General features: G+C 35.1%; 1 protein-coding gene across 2 annotated transcripts in view; it reads right to left on the minus strand.

The window, feature by feature from the left end:
• The window catches only part of C4H8orf34 (chromosome 4 C8orf34 homolog), a 378,696-nt gene that overhangs the window by 77,742 nt on the left and 287,636 nt on the right, over positions 1-13,318 (minus strand). For both annotated transcript variants that reach the window (XM_044245487.1, XM_044245488.1), the window contains exons 9-10: positions 9,281-9,366; positions 1,687-1,763 (exon numbers count right to left, since the gene is read on the minus strand). In XM_044245487.1, coding sequence (XP_044101422.1) covers positions 1,687-1,763; positions 9,281-9,366 — 163 coding nt within the window. The remainder of the gene's footprint in view (positions 1-1,686; positions 1,764-9,280; positions 9,367-13,318) is intronic.

The raw sequence follows: 13,318 nt of genomic DNA on the forward strand, positions 1-13,318 counted from the left end.
CTTAGAACAAATTTTTGCTTTAGAAGCACTATGTGAGCACTGAAAAAAGTAAGTAAAAGTCTCTCACAATCAGCTTGAAATCACTGAGAAGTTTTTTTTCCCTCTTTGGCTTATTATGTGTTATTAAGCAAGTCAAATACTATGGGCAGGATCTATCTTGATTTTAGAAAGTGATTAGGAAAAGAATCTGGTAGGATTCTTTTACATATGAGGGAGATACACAAACTTTGGTGAAATTCACAGAGGAATAAAAAAAAAGCTTGGAAAAAGTAATGAATGAAACATTGTCACAACCTGAATGACGACATGCTTTTATCATCATGAGTTATTAAAACATACTGAATTTTACAAATGTCAGAAAGTTTCTTTAAAAAAGTTAAGAAAATCCCAAATTATAATCCAAAAATAATATTTGATCAAGTGCATACCCCATGACACTCTCTGATGTGGGAATGTTATCCGGAACCTTTAGCTTGGTTGAGGCAGAACCCACACTTTGCAAGGGAACTTGGCAAACTAAAATATGCTCAGAGAAAGTATCAAACATACTGAAGTCTTCGAAAAACGACACAATGTCAGAATTTGATGAAAGAACAGATTCTGTTTGGGCTGAAAAAGTCTCGGATGAGAGATGCTAACAGCTTTTAATATCTGAAGATCACTTACGAGGAAGGAGTGAGGCCTCAGAAGAAAGAAATCCTGATACTTGGATCTCAGACTTTTGCCTCCAGAACTGTGTGAAATAAATTTCTATTATGTAAACCACCCAACCTACAATGCTTTGTTACAGCAGCTCTAGCAAGCTAACACAGAGACTACTGTAGGATATAAACCCAGTTTAGATATTAAATTTAAGGTGATGCAGGATTGCCTAGTCATTTTTATAGCAACTCAAAACCTTTTATAAACTTTACACTTTGTATTCCCATGTTGATTTTATTTTGTGTGTTTATTCTTTTAACATTAAATTTCATTGAAAATCTTAACCCAATGGTTTTTTTCTCAATATACTCTACTGAAGAGATCTAGTTTAACAAAAATATCACAAGGACTTCACAACCAATAACAGCAAGCTTAAGTCATGTGTAAACTTTCAGGATATGCAAAATATTTAATTTTTATTAAGATGTGTATAGTTAATGAAGTTTAGAATGACAGCTCATAATCTTTCTGAATATTCATGTACACAAGCCAGCCGTTAATCAAGTTAATCATAGCAGAACGTAACTTTTTCTAACTCATTCAAATCATCTGCCCTTGGAGCCTCTGGATGGCTCAGTCGGTTAAGCGTCTGCCTTCAACTCACGTCATGATCCCAGGGTCCTAGGATGGAGTCCTGCATCTGGCTCCTTGCTCAGGGGAGTCAGCGTCTCCCTCTGCCCCTCTCCCTGCTCCTGCTCTCTCTCACTCTCTCTTGGTCTGAAATAAGTAAAATCTTTAAAAAAAAAAAAATTCTTCTGCCCCAATTGCTGATAAAGCTCAGTCCCGCCTTGTTCTATACCTGTTAACAAGCTAGTCACCTACTAATATAAGCACTCAGCATGACAGCGTGGGATATACTGGACTCACATTTGAAAATATTTTTTAATTTAAAGAATATATTTCCTATTCCTTTTAGATTTTCCTATTGGTAATATACCTTAGTTTAAGGAATTGAGAAAAAAGTAAGCAAATGAATGTACTTACATATCTTGCTAATTTAGATGCTTTCTCAAATTCTTCGCCCTCTTCCATTAGTGCTTCTTCAGTCCCGGGTAAAGAATCTATTTTTACAAAAAGAATGAATAATTGTTGTCACATATTGCTTACTGACTCTGCGATACATAAAACTATTATGAGAAGGATATGAAAGTGGCCAAATTGGCACTTGAAAAATCTTAGTGTTTTTGAGTTAAAACAAACAGTAGAATGCTGTTTATTTAATTTAAAGACACACAAAAAAAATAAAGACAACATATGAAAATGTTAATTACTTCTAATTGAGAAGGACACGATGAAATAAAAAATGTATGACAGCTGCTGTTATGTTAGTCAGAGCAAGCCTGCTTTCGGCGTATGATTTAGCTGACTATTGGAACTTTTATTGATGTCCATTTTCTGGCTTATAATTTTATGTTTATTTTATCTCTCAACTGTCTCTCTCTCTCTCTTTCTTTCTTTCTTTCTTAATTACTTCCTTCCTTTCTTCCCTTCTTTTTTTTTCTGGCTACACAATTTAAGCACCAGTTTGTGTTCTATTAAATGGGGTGGCAAATTCTGAAAAGTTTGGGGAAAGATACATCCCATGAAATGATAGTGGGCTTTTCCATTTTAAGTATCAAGTGAGAAGTCATGATTAGTTAGCATGACTAGATTTGAGGAGTGGGTGAGTATTGACTTTTTAATACGTGAATAAAGTGATGGCAGCCCTTTCCATATGTCTACTGAATTATGTTAATTATAATAAGGATTTCTAAGTGTTATAATAATTCTGCAATAAGGATAGATATATGGAACATTAGAAAAAGTCTATGTTTTAATAACTTTCTATTCAAATTTCAAAATTGAGTTTCAAAAATCAGTTAAGAGGCAAGTATTTTAAACCACTGGAAACTTTTAAAATTTATTTCTTTATATTTATTAATATTTGAAAGAGCCATATGAATCCTTCAAGAAGACTTTCCTTCAGATTCACATACATATGGAGGCAGATTTTTTCCACTGCATAAAAATGTGCACTCTGGGAAGAAAATCAAAGCATTAAATCCTTCAAAAGCTTAATGGTCACCTAAGACCGGAGAGACAGTGGAACACTTAGTGCAAATCTATAATCATAGCTTTTGAACCATGGAGCTCTGTCTCTAATAATTCAAAGTTTTACATTCAAGAAAAAAAAAATTACTAACTCCCAGGGCACATAGTTTATCTAGATGTAAATGTAGATTTTTTTTTTTTTTTAGAACACAGAATTCTTTCCAACATGAAGCTAACTTTTTTTAGTTTAAAAAAAAACTTTTAAAAAAACTAAAACACTAAAAAAAAGTTTTGTTTTTTTTTTAAATCTACATCTCAAGAAAGTATGTTCTTTGAGACATGGATACTTTCTTGAGATGTAGATAAATTTTACAATGTTACCTACCACCCTTCCAAACAGAATGATGACATCCAAAAGCAGCAAATTTTTGTTGATAAAATCAGAATAGATGATGAGAATTGTACCAGGTTCAAAAATATTAAGTCATTTATGAAGAATACTTGAACCCCTACCTACCAACACCCAGTTGTAAGGGTGACAATATGGCGATTCTTTAAATTAGAGTGTATAAATTAGCATAATTTAAGTCCAGTAAGGCTGAATTATATTCTCTATAACTGTGAGGAAATATTAGTGTAATTTTAGTATTCACTCACAATTTTTTGTTTCACTTATGTATTAAAACTATTAAGTAGAATATTTCCTTAATAAATAATATTAAAATGTTCTACTCTACATTACAAAGCAAATGACATATACAGAAAAAGAAAATCAACCCTCTTGTGGATTTGTTGATTTTTTAAGTTAGAAATACTTACTATTCTCGTGTTTTTCTCAATAAGTTAATGATTTTATTTATTTTTAAAGATTTTATTGACTTCTTTAAGAGAAACAGAAAAAGCACAAGTAGGGAGAGAGGAAGAGGCAGAGGGAGAGTTTGAGGCAGGTTCCCTGATGATCAGGAAGCTCCAAGCGGGGCTCTATCCCAGGATCTGAGCTGGTCAGATGCTTGCTTAAGGGACTTAGCCACCCAGGCATCCCCAGTTAATGATTTTTAAAGAATACTGTCATTCTGCTTGGTATTTCTTTTTTAATAGATTTTATTTATTTGTTTGAGAAAGACTAAGGGAGAAAGAGCACTTGGGGAGATGGGGCAGAAGGAGAGGGAGATGCAGACTCCTCGCTGAGCACCTAGCAGATTCTAGCACCTAGCAGACTCAAATCCCAGTACTTGATCCCAGGACCCAGAGACCATGAGCGGAGCTGAAGTCAGATGCTTAAATGACTGAGCCACCTAGGCACCCCGTCATGCTTGATTTTTAATGCATGTATGTACTAATTAATTCATCACCCACTTATTGTGTATTTGTATATTCATTTAATAATAAATAAATACAATATGCCAGGCATTTAACTTGGTGTTTTCAAAACAGTTTGAGCAAGATAATTTTCTATGACTCTTTCTCTTTTGGAATATACTTGAACACATTTACAGTATTAATTTTTTAAGAAAAATGAACATTTTTATAAAAGGAAGTAGTGGTGACTTTTTATGGTTTTACATTCTATTCTATTCTATTCTTGTTTTGGTTGAATTCTTCTTAGCTATTGATGCCATATCCAGTGAGGTCCATTCAATTTAATGTAGAAAGATAATGGTGAAGTACTACCAGAATATTTGCAAAGTTACATATTCATACTAAAAGTTGTTAAATTGAAAGAACCCTTCTAAATAGTCCAAATCTAGGCCAGAATATCAATCTAATATACCTGTAGGGACAATAGATATCATGAAAATAAAATCTTAGTGTTTAATGCTTGGAAGAGTACATTGCATTTTTTAAGAATTCTGAATGCATTGCTTATTAACCATAATTGGTGGAGGCATATGTGTAAACTATTTTGCTCTATTTCAGAACAATTTCTTTATAAAAGTATACTTATCATACTTACATAAAGTATAAATGATTTTCAAAACACAAGCAAACCTTGTATTTTAAATTATAACTCTTTGAGCTTTTTTTTTTTTTTTAAGATTTTATTTATTTATTTGACAGACAGAGATCACAAGCAGGCAGAGAGAGAAGAGGAAGCATGCTCTCTGCAGAGCAGAAAGCCCAATGCGGGGCTTGATCCCAGGACCCTGGGATCATGACCTGAGCCGAAGGCAGAGGCCTTAACCCACTGAGTCACCCACATGCCCCTCTTTGAGCTTTTTTCAATCACATGGAGGGGGAAATAAGTATTTAAATTTCTCAAATATTATAATTTATCTTGTCTTTTCACTTTAGAGAAGAAGAAACCAAAACACAGAAAAACAAAGTAATTTTGTCAAAATCTAACAATATCTGGCAGCACTGGGCTGAGAAACTTAGCCAACTCAATTGATTGGGCATCCTCAGGTAAGAACTTAGAAATGTGTAGGGTTTATCATAATTTTTAGCTCTATCCAACTTGTTTCTCTCATTAGTTTTACCTTTGCTGTTTATGTCACAACAGATTTTTTTATGCAGAAAGTTACACCTATTTGTAGAAATATGTATGTTTATGGAGCCAAGCTCAATGTGGATGCACAGTTGACTTAAAATTAACATCAGCAAATTTGGATAATACCAAAAATATTTAATTACTGAATCTAGTGATCTAAACTAAGTAGAAAAGAGTGTACTGAATCAGAAACTTAAATTTTGTAATTTGCTGATTAGGTTTACTAAAATTTGAATGTGAGGAATTCAGGATATAAGCAGTTCAAGAAAGGAGCCTAATGAATATCCCCCCCCCATGGATGCAATTAAGTATAATCAGTGAATTAAGTACAATTTGTGATGATGAATTGTTAAATTTTCCAAAATATTTAAATCCTTACAATATTCAGTTATTATGCAAATGTGATTGCTGAAGGATATATATCTCCTTGGTGGATTAGTGGATTCCTGCGGTTTTGATAAAATTAAAAAACACTAATGGGCCAATAATGAAATTAATATCTGCTTTTTGTCTAGTTTTATACCAGGCATGGTGCAGAACACAAGAAAACCTCAAGAAGCATATAATCCAATTGAGCAAGAACAACACACAAGAAGTAATTCAAAAACTATTAAGGGAAAAGGAAGAGGAAAACACTGATGTGGGCTGGACACCAGGTACAATTGATGTGATCTTAGAGCACAGGATCTGAATAGACAGAGGGGAGGAGAAAGAATTCACTATGAATCAGAGAAGAATGGCTTAAGTAAAGGTACACATGCAAGACTATCAGTGAAAAGAAGCCAGTCTGATTCGAAACCTAGAGTGTCAAGGAATGGCCAGCCCAGGTCCTCCATGTCACTAGTGCCACATGGTTCAACTTTCATTGTCAATGTTAAAGGTCTGCCATGGGTGTGTACCATCTCATTAGTACTACAAGAGACTTGAGTATAAAGAAACTATTATCATTTCTTGTCTTGTGCACAGTATCATTGGTTCATGTTCCCACAACACTTCCTTTTGTTTTAAGATTTTATTTATTTATTTGAGAGCGAGAGAGAGAGACAGAGATAGCGACAGAGATAGCAAGACAGAGCACTCGCTGGGAGGAGAGGAACAAGCAGACTCCGTAATGAGTGGGAATCCTGACACAGGGTTTGATCCTAGGACCCAGAGATCATGACCTGAGCAGAAGGCAGACACTTAAGTGACTGAGCCACCCAGGTGCCCCAACACTTTGTTTTTTAAGGTTTAATGTTAATATTTGACATGTAAGAAAAGTATAAATAGTTGAACCTCGAACAACACAAGTTTCAACTGCACAGGTCCTCTTACACATGGATTTCTTTCAATAAACACAGTGCAGTATTATAAATGTATTTTCCTTATGATTTTCTTAAAAACATTTTTTCTATAGCTTACTTTACTGTAAGAATAGAGTATATAACATATATAAAATATGTGTTAATCAACTATTTATATTATTGGTAAGACTTCTGGTCAACAGTAGGCTTTTAGCAGTTCAGTTTTTGGTGAGTCAAAAGTTATACTCGGATTTGAAACTATGCAGGCATTTTCATAAACCCTATATATATCCTATACAAGGATTTTCAACACAGGACCAAACCCTATGTTGGTCAAGGGTCTATTGTATATATATATATATATATGCATGTATATATACAATATATTATATACATCTATACAAAGCATAATGGTGAACATCCTCAAACTCTAACTTAAGATTAAGTCATTTCCAATAACCTGCATATACCTGCGAGCACCTTTCTTATCCCATGTCCTTGCTTCCCCCACCCCTTAGGAAAACCACTATTTTGAGTCTTTCATTCCTTTCTTTAAATATAGTTTTATCACTTATGTATATTTTCCTAAAGAATATATTAGTTAGATTTGCTAGTTTTGAGTTTTATAAAAATGGTGTTCTATGACTTACTTTTGTTTAATCAATATTATGCTTTTAAGATTCATCCAGTTGGGAGCTGTAACTCACTCATATCAGATTGGGAGACTCACTGACATTTTCAGATCAGTTGCTTTAGATTAGCCACAATGGTAGTATTTACATCATGGGAAGCATCAATCTTTACAAATCAGGTCTTTTGTGTTCAAAGAAAGAGTTGTTAACATTTGCCAGCACACCTCTGATTTCATTCATCCTCTGTGTGTATTTGGAATGCAGTTTTCTACAATGGGACAATTCCACAATGTATCCATTTTCCTGTCCGCCTGCTTGTCAACAAAGGTTATTCACATTTCATAGTACCTGAGACTTGTTTCTCTAAGATATATTCCCCCAAAAGTAGAGTTTCTGAGCTTTAGATTATGTGAATATCCAAGACTTTAAAATAATGGAAAACTGTATCCAAAATTGTTTATGCCCCACCTAGAGTGTATGAATTTCCTCTCTTCCCTGTCTTCACCAGCACTTACTTTTGCCAAATTTCCTAATTAATACCAAAATAAGGGTAGTAAAACAGCATCTCTCTATGGTCTTCATTTGCTTTTCTTTGATTACTAAAGTAGTCAAGCATTTTTCATATGTTCATTTGTCATTTGTGTATCCTTTTCTGTGAAATATCTGTTCATATCTGTTATTTATTTTTCTATTATTTGTTGATCTTTATTAAATTATATATTGATTATGTATTCTAAATATTAATCTTTTATCAGTAACAAATATATTGCAAATGTATTTTACTATTTTGTGGCTGATTGATTCACCTATTCTTTTTATCTTTTGATGAACAGGAGTTTTTAACATTCTATAGTTGACTTAATTTTTTGGTTATGTTTTGGGATTTTTTTTCACTTTTTTAATAAGTCCTTCTCTATCCAAATGAAGGAAAATATTTTTCCATAGCTTCTTTTCTAATTATCCCAACTGGATGTACTGATTGCATCTGGCCAGAACGCTCAATGTTGAAACAGTGATAAATCTTAGATGTCATTGCCATGGCATTATATGTACTTTTTTATTTACGTAGGAAACATTCTGAAGTGCCCTGACATTAATGTAATGTGTGGTTTTTTTTAAGATTTTATTTATTTATGAGAGATAGAGAGAGTATGAGCAGGGAAAGGCGAGCCAGAGGGAGAAGCAGACTCCCCACTGAGCAGGAAGCCCTACATGCGGCTCGATCTTGGGACTGCAGGATCATGAGCTGATCCAAAGGCAGATGCTTAACCCACTGAGCCACCCAGGTGCCCCTTAAATATGCTGTGTTAAGGGTTTTGAATTGTGTCCTACAGAAAACAGGATAAAAGAAGCAGCTTTATTTTTAGAAAGATAATAATCTAAAAAGATTAGATAGTACACAGAATAGCTATTTACAGGCTTGTTCCAGTAGGCAGAGAAAAAGGACAAAAGCACAGAGGTGGTGTCAGGGAAAATGAAGAGGAGAGGAAATTCACTGGAGAGGAAATTCACTGCCACAATTTGATACCAATTTAATGTAGGGCTGAGAAAGAGGAAGGAAAATCAAATATGGTGTTGACATTTCTTCTGAAAGTCGAAGGGATCTATAATGTGAAAATGGGAGTAGGCAATGTAAGTTACAAAAACAAGTTGCAAGTAGTGACAAAATTTGGGGAGGAGCCAAAATATAGTTGACCTGTTTCTACCTAAATCGGGCACAGACATTACGAGGCTGCGTCTCAGAATCCATACGACTTGCTTCCTTTTCTCCTTTGTCCTTAACCTTCTGACACACAACCCAAGGGAGAGGTGGATATATGACTAACCGTTACCATGACCTGGAGCAGGGCAAGATGTTTGGTTTCATTTTGTTTTTCTTTCTTTCTTTCTTTTTTTAATTTAATTTATTTATTTGACAGACAGATATCACAAGTAGGCAGAGAGGCAGGCAGAGAGAGAGGAAGGGAAGCAGGCTCCCTGCTGAGCAGAGAGCCTGATGCGGGGCTTGATCCCAGGCCCCTGGGATCATGACCTGAGCTGAAGGCAGCGGCTTTAACCCACTGAGCCACCCAGGCGCCCCTCTTTCTTTTTTAATCTTCAGGTGCCATTCAAATATAGTAAATGTTGTTGGATTTAAAACTTACCCAAAGAATCTGGGACTATTTCATCTGGAGAATGCAGTGCTTGCGATGTGTCCTCTGTCCTTTCTGCCAGATTGTCTCCTTGAAGCCTACATAATTAAAAATGGTCATTGAAACCTTGAGTAATGTGGAATTGTGAAACATGAACTATATACTACTGGGGATGTGACTATGAACTTTTCAACTTAAAATCAGACATCCTTCTTCAAAGGAGAAATAAGGGTTTACGAAAGCCTTTGTCATAGAGTGTTTTTGTTTTTCTAGCCTTTAAGGAAACGAGTCTTTCCTCGTCTTCTTTTTATACACCTGGAATATTAAGTCAGGCAGAATCTGTTTTTCTTCTTAGCCTCACTAGAGGAAGGTTTATAAGCAAAGGTTTTCATTAAAACTGTAATGGGGAAGTGAGTGGAAGAAAAGCAGACGTCCAACACAGTGGGCTCTCCTTACTTCTGGATCCCATGGCATGAGAGGGCTTCCATGGTTACACAGACAGAGGTTTATTAAACACAGTTCTCCAAATCAACCAAACTTGAGCTTAAAGGCCTACAGGTCAAGGTAAGTCTCAACAATGGAAGTTAAGATTCCTAATCTATGTGACTCCCCAGGGTTCTCAAAGACACTGGGTCTTCAAGAAGGGAAGACATGGGTACTTTCTGGACAATATATTTCTGAACTTTCGTGTCCACCTTGCAATAGTGAGACTAGCGATATCTAATTCAAACAGTCTGGATTTATCTTGTATTGTGAAATCACCCTAGCAGGGGAGATAGAGCTTATTAATAACTGCTGGAACTCTGTCCTAACAATAAGCTCTGCTAATATTGGAGGACAATATATCAAATAATCCAGAGATTGGAAGTTTCTATAAGTACCCTTATTTTTTTCTTGCATTTAGCTGATGGCAAGTGCCCTCATGGGAGAATATTAATAAATGCATAACAAATAGCATTAGTATTTTTAAAAATACAAACTCAAGTACAATTCATAACTGTACCAGGCTCAGAAGTTAAACTCTTCAACTGTTTTACATCTTTGCTTTTATAAGCCACAGTAGAATCACATACTAATTTGCATTTTGCTTTTGTATATTCAAGCACATATGTATGACCCTTTATCTTTTGTGTAACTATAAATACTATAAATTATGTTTTCATCTTTATTCTTTTAATACTAAATTAATATTAATATTAAGTTCTGCACATTTTTTACATATATATTAATAGTTACCTATTCCCTTCTATATACAAAACTATATTTATTGTATTATATAAGCAAACTAAAGAATTCTCAATAGTAATTTCCTGATAGTCATAACACTTTTTGGTCAAATATGTACAATTTGTACTTTTTTAATTGATTTTATACTCTGGATTAATTTTTTAAAAGTTTACTTTGAAAGAACAACATCACCTTTAAATGATTTAGCTACATACTTCTCAAATCTGTCTAATCATTTATTTTGTTTATTTCTAATAATTAGAATAAATACTTCACTAGTCTGCAATATCAAATAGTCTTTTCACATTTCCTTTGTCTATGACCATTTCATCAAATTTTCGAAGAAAGAAAGTATGTAGAAATATGAGATACTGAAAGGAATAAGCAAAAATTATCATAAAAAATTGACAAAGAACTCCAACACATTTGGATATTTCAAATTAGATTAAAAACCTAAATGGAAGCTAAATCCCCAACAAAGGCAGAAGGAAAGAAGCAAAAAATAAAAACTAAGTTGTAAATTTGTTTTTGCTCATGGCAAGCTTCAATAAGAAAGATTTATTTTTTATTTATTAGTATGCTCAGTAATAAGCCTAATGTTGAAGAGACGTAAATAAATTACAAATGATCCTGATTTCACAGACTTCTCAATTTAGCTGAGTCAAAAAGACAAACAGCCATGAAAGCAACTCAACAAATTGGGTGGCCTTGAAGCTGGCTCATCTTCATCCAAACGCTGCCCTCCAGATACCGTAAGAGTTGGATTTACCGTGACTTGGCAGCAAGCACCCCATCAAGGAATGCTTCACAGCCCTGCCATCCTTGAGTGCTCTGCCAAGGTTTCCCAAACTGGAATTCACACAGCACTACTTCTGTAAGAGGTTAATAGGCACTATGCAAACAAGGGTTATGTGGGCAAGTCCGGGAAATACAGTCTTAATAAAAGTTAATTTTTTTTCCCTTTACACTACAAGAGTTGTACTTATACTCCCAAACCTTTTCTCTTTGCTTTCTAAAGCTCCTTTTCCATTTTAAACAGTCTCTCATATTCTCAATGCCTAAACAAAATGCTTCCTGCTCTGCCTTGTCACCATTGAAACCCTTTTCTAAGAATATTACAACCTTTTTTTCCCTCTGAGAACATGAGAGTTCCTCCTCTCCAAAGGAGGCTGCCTAATCCCTTGACCTCAGATAACACAGGATTAGAAATATTCACCTTCCTTCTTTCTGCCTGTGAAGACTTTGCTCAGAATCAAAGTTTTATTCTTCACCTCAAGCATCATTATCACCTTGAATGATTTCCATGTTCTTGTGTATCTACCCACTAATTTCAAAGTCTCTTGATCCCAAATCTGGAGATCTTCCGTCCTACCCCACCTTCCCTCGCCCAAGGGCAGTTAACCCAGAATTCCTCCAGGTTAGCAATCTTTAAATCCAATGTTCTGTTCTCTGACAAAGAACTCGCCTCCTTTAGGCTCTTTCACAAACTCACTGTTCTTAACATTTTCTCTTTAGTCAAATATGGATCCCAATTTCTATTTTCTCCCTTGCCTCCCTTCATTCCAGTTCTGCCCTACTCAGCTGGGTCTTGTGGTCTACTCAGTTCCCATGCACCTATATCCTCCTGTCATTACTGACCAACCAGACCCTAATTCCATATTAACCCATCATTTTCCTACATGTTTGCCCCTGGAGCAATGCAGGAGAAAGTCGGACACTCTAGGATTTGTGAGTACAAGTCAATGGTCTCCAACATTACACTCTGGCTTCTTGGCTTCCTGGTTGTCTTTCTTCCATTCCTTTCAAATCTTTACAAAACTATTATCTCTTTTTTAGGTCACCTAGAAAAATGATATATTAAGGAAGAAAGATCTGCTACTCTTCCTTGCATAGCACCTACAGAATTATCTTCAACCCAGCCACCTTTCCAATTCACCACCTTTCCAATTCACAAGGGGTGAGACCCTCTCTCCAGTGTAAGGTTCAGACAATCCATTTAGGCTGGTGATTTGGATCCCCTCCTCTCATCTCTTTTGGACCTTAATTTATTTTATCGATTACCATTCATTCTGTTCATCGCCATTGCTCATTTTCCACAGTGCAGAAGCAAGTTCATTTCTCTTTCAGCCTTAAAACACACACACACACACACACACACAAAACAAAATCACTCTCATAATTATCTCAAACATCTAACTGTTGCTTTTTCTTGCTCATTTCTCTCTGAGCCAAACTCTCTAAATGGTCTTCATTCATTGCCTTTGCTTCCATAGTTTTCACTCGTTCTTCAGCATATTTTAATTTGGTCTGTGTCTCTGCCATTCTGAAATGACTGTCTGACCTATTTGCCATATAAAACAGAAAATTTTTATACCTCATATTTATGTCACTTTTAACTGTACTTTGTATGAATACTCTTTACCCACTCTCTTACACTGTCTCTCTGAATCAGCTCATCTACTCGTGGTTTTAATCACATATAGATTGACATTTGTCAGATCTTTCTTTTGAGTCCTCAGCTCAAGATTGGTATAGCCAAAGTTTTGTAGGACATTTTACTTGGATACACCAAAAGCATCACAAAGGCAGCATGTCCAAAAACAAACTCATTTTCATCAACACCCTATCTTGCTAATCAACCCCGGTGTTGTTAAGTATAGCTCCTAAGGAAATTTTCTGAATCCATCACTTCCTCTCTGCACACTCTATAAGTTTGCTGCTCATTTTTATTCACCTAGATTATTACATAGTGCCCCCACTGATGGTCTTACTTAGAAACTTGCCCCTCAAAAATCCATTTTCCATATGGCTACCAGAATGTTC

Source organism: Neovison vison, chromosome 4 (assembly GCF_020171115.1).
Source record: "Neovison vison isolate M4711 chromosome 4, ASM_NN_V1, whole genome shotgun sequence".
Taxonomy (NCBI): domain Eukaryota; kingdom Metazoa; phylum Chordata; class Mammalia; order Carnivora; family Mustelidae; genus Neogale; species Neogale vison.